Source organism: Nestor notabilis, unplaced genomic scaffold, assembly GCF_000696875.1.
Source record: "Nestor notabilis isolate BGI_N333 unplaced genomic scaffold, ASM69687v1 scaffold24998, whole genome shotgun sequence".
In the NCBI taxonomy this organism is placed as follows: domain Eukaryota; kingdom Metazoa; phylum Chordata; class Aves; order Psittaciformes; family Psittacidae; genus Nestor; species Nestor notabilis.
Genome location: NW_009941824.1, coordinates 1 through 3,293, shown reverse-complemented (window position 1 = coordinate 3,293; position 3,293 = coordinate 1). Strand labels below are relative to the sequence as shown.

Sequence of the window (3,293 nt, the reverse complement as noted above, 5' to 3'; positions counted from 1 at the left end):
TGGATAGCGGGGCTGAGAAGAAGCCTTTCCCGTTTCTATAGGGCTTTTCTGGCGTCTCGGGGTCTGTGCGATGGGGCGAGGGGTGTTCGCGGTCGCGCCTCGGAGGATGAAGTTGTTTCTTCTCTTCTTTCATCCCTTTAGGTTCCGGCCCTTTGTGCCGCACATCCCCTTTGATTTCTATGTCGTGAGTAACCCGTTTGCAGGCACCAGCGGGGGGAGTTGTCCTTGTGTAAAGCTGTATCTTCGACCCCTCGTGTGCTGCCTCTGGTTTAGTGTAGCTGGAGTCGAGGAATGCCCTGAAGGTGCTGTTGGTTCAGTAACTACCCCAAATAGACCTCACTGTCTATGGGAGTTCTTGTGTTACACGGGATGCAGTTGAGTACGAGTCCCAACCAGTAACTGCCTCCACTGAGGGGTTTCTGCCCCCCCAGACCCTCAGTTCTGCTCCGTCTTTGTCACACAAACTGGGGAGTTGCTCCAGTAGCTGCCACTCACCCATCAGATGTTCCCACGGCAGTCACGGAATCCCAGTCTGGTTTGGGTTGGAAAGGACCTTAAAGCTCCTCCAGCTCCAGCCCCTGCCACGGGCAGGGACACCTCCCACTAGAGCAGGTTGCTCCAAGCCATGTCCAACACTGCAGGGATGGGGCAGCCACAAGGAAGAGGAAACAATTCCCTCCTCCTGCCCTTTAGAGATGCATGACTTCCAGAGCAAACAAGTTCACTTACTCATCCCTTGCAGTGAGTAAAGCCCCCTCACTAGACCCGTTCTTCATTAGATCTTGCTGGTGCCTCCTTATCATTCCTGAAGACATGGTGATCCCATTGGAGCAGGGTGGGACCTGCCGTCTTCCCTCAGGGTAACGTGAGAGGGAAGTGGCAGAGGAACCAAGCACTGGAGGATGGTTCAGGTGGTGGGTGGAGGTGCTCTCCTGGCGTGTTGTGTCTCATCTCGGATCCCTTTCCAGTGCGAGATGGCTTTTCCCCGCGTGAAACCGGCTGCCGATGAGACTGCTTTCAGTGAGGCCCTGCTCAAGAGGAACCAGGACCTCGCCCCCACTGCTGCTGAACAGGTTCTGTGCCAGAAACCACCCAAAAGCCTTTGCCTGGGTGATGCTGCTGGGTTGGAGACCACAGAGGGTGGGCTACAAAGTGCTTCCTTCTCTCTGGAATAAGCCCCGCGGGAGACACCCAAGTGGAGTTTCTTGGGTGGTGGTTTTTAAGTGTGTTTCGTGGTTACGGATCAGGGCTGTCTGCAGCCCGCTGGGTGCTGGTTCACCTTGGGGGGGGCACAACTGACCCCCTCCCATGCTTCCTTTCCAGGCGTCCATCCTTTCGCTGGTGACCAAAATAAACAATGTGATCGACAACTTGATTGTGGCACCAGGCACCTTTGAAGTGGTGAGTCCAAAAGTGGGTGGGAGACGGGTTGCCCTGGGGGGTGTCTGTGTTCCTGCTCCCAAACCCGGCTCCCAGAGGCAGGAAGCTTGGTAGCATGTTTCCTCGTTGCTTGGCTCTTCCCACCAGCAAATCGAGGAGGTTCGTCAGGTGGGGTCCTACAAGAAGGGGACCATGACGACGGGGCACAACGTGGCTGATCTGGTGGTGATCCTCAAGATCTTACCCACCCGTGAGTACCAGCCACGTCTCCTCCTGATGGCCCCGTGCTCAGCCCTGCTCTGAGCGCTGCTGCTTCTCCTTCTCCCCAGTGGAAGCTGTGGCAGCCTTGGGAAACAAAGTTGTGGAAAGTCTGCGAGCTCAGGACCCTGGTGAAGGTGGGACCAGCACCTCCATCCTGTGGGGCTGAGGGGGGACATGGGTTGAGCGTTGCCACCGAAGCTCAAACCCCTTGAGCTCTGGTGCCCAGCCGGGATCCGCGCTCCCTGTGATGTTCCCTTCAAGGCTTCCCAGCCCCTCCATGAGGAATTCTCCCTCTTTGTCCCCAGTTCTGACCATGCTGACCAACGAGACAGGCTTTGAGATCAGCTCGGCCGACGCCACGGTGAAGATCCTCATCACCACGGTGCCACCCAACCTGCGCAAGCTGGACCCTGAGCTGCACCGTGAGAGCTCCGTGCTGCACGTGGACCCTCCCCAGGTCCTCCCCTCTCCTCCTTCCCCTTAAAACCAGGCCTTTCTGCTGCTTCTTCCAGTGGACATCAAGGTGCTGCAGAGCGCCCTGGCTGCCATCAGGCACGCGCGCTGGTTCGAGGAGAACGCTTCGCAGTCCACGTGAGTTTGGCCTCGAGGGGGAATCCCAAGTTGGAATAATCCTTCGCTGAGCACAAGGAGAAGGGAGCTCTTCCTGCAGCAGGGTGGTGCCTCATGAGCCTTCTTCCCATTGTCTTCTCCAGGGTGAAGGTCTTAATCCGGCTGCTCAAAGACCTGAGGATCCGATTCCCCGGCTTCGAGCCCCTCACGCCCTGGATCCTGGACCTGCTGGTGAGCACACCCAGGGAATGCTGGCAGGAGCTTCCCTCGCTCTCATCCCAACTCCCTCTCTGTGTGTTCACCTCCTCAGGGCCACTACGCCGTGATGAACAACCCCACCAGGCAGCCCCTGGCTCTCAACATCGCCTACAGGTCTGGTGCTGCTTCCTTCATTCCTTACGCATCCCTGTTCCCAGCTGGGTTTTGAACACGTCCAATCAAAGCAGGAGCATCTCCGGGCTTCAAGGGACCTTTCCATGCTGGAACGGCCTCATTCCTAACCCAGACCACCTCATCCCATAGGCGCTGCCTCCAGATCCTGGCCGCGGGGCTCTTCCGCCCCGGATCCGTTGGCATCACGGATCCCTGTGAGAGCGGGAATTTCAGAGTCCACACGGTCATGACGCTGGAGCAGCAGGTGAGCTCCTGCCCTGCTGGGGAAGGGGCCAGGACCCAGCCCAGGCCCTGACTGCGCCCTGTCCCCGCGCAGGACATGGTGTGTTACACTGCACAGACCCTTGTCCGCATCCTCTCCCATGGAGGCTACAGGAAAATCCTTGGCCAAGAGGGGGATGCCAGTTGTAAGTGGGGCTGGGGCGATGCGTGGCTCCCTGCAGGCTCTCAGCGAGCTTCTCGGTGCTGCTGGATGGAGTTGAGGGCTCGGAGGAACCCCTGGAAGCCTGGAGCAGTGGGGAGGCTTCCCTGGGGCTTGTCCACGCTGCTCAAACAACCCCCTGTGGTTTCGCAGACCTGGCTTCGGAGATGTCCACGTGGGACGGAGTGATAGTGACGCCTTCCGAGAAGGCTTATGAGAAGCCTCCAGAGAAGAAAGAAGGAGAAGAAGAGGAAGAGACTCAGGAGGC

The 3,293-nt window shown here is 58.3% G+C and overlaps 1 protein-coding gene across 1 annotated transcript; it reads left to right on the top strand.

Moving 5' to 3' along the window:
• Nucleotides 1-132: 132 nt before the first annotated feature.
• Nucleotides 133-3,285, top strand: ILF2 (interleukin enhancer binding factor 2; the record flags this gene model as incomplete). Its single annotated transcript, XM_010021092.1, has 12 exons — nucleotides 133-184; nucleotides 969-1,073; nucleotides 1,324-1,401; nucleotides 1,528-1,630; nucleotides 1,710-1,775; nucleotides 1,947-2,063; nucleotides 2,154-2,232; nucleotides 2,355-2,442; nucleotides 2,522-2,583; nucleotides 2,734-2,848; nucleotides 2,921-3,011; nucleotides 3,179-3,285. Coding segments are annotated over exons 2-12 (1,005 nt in total), but the record flags the coding sequence as incomplete, so codon positions are not given.
• Between the last annotated feature and the right edge of the window lie 8 nt (nucleotides 3,286-3,293).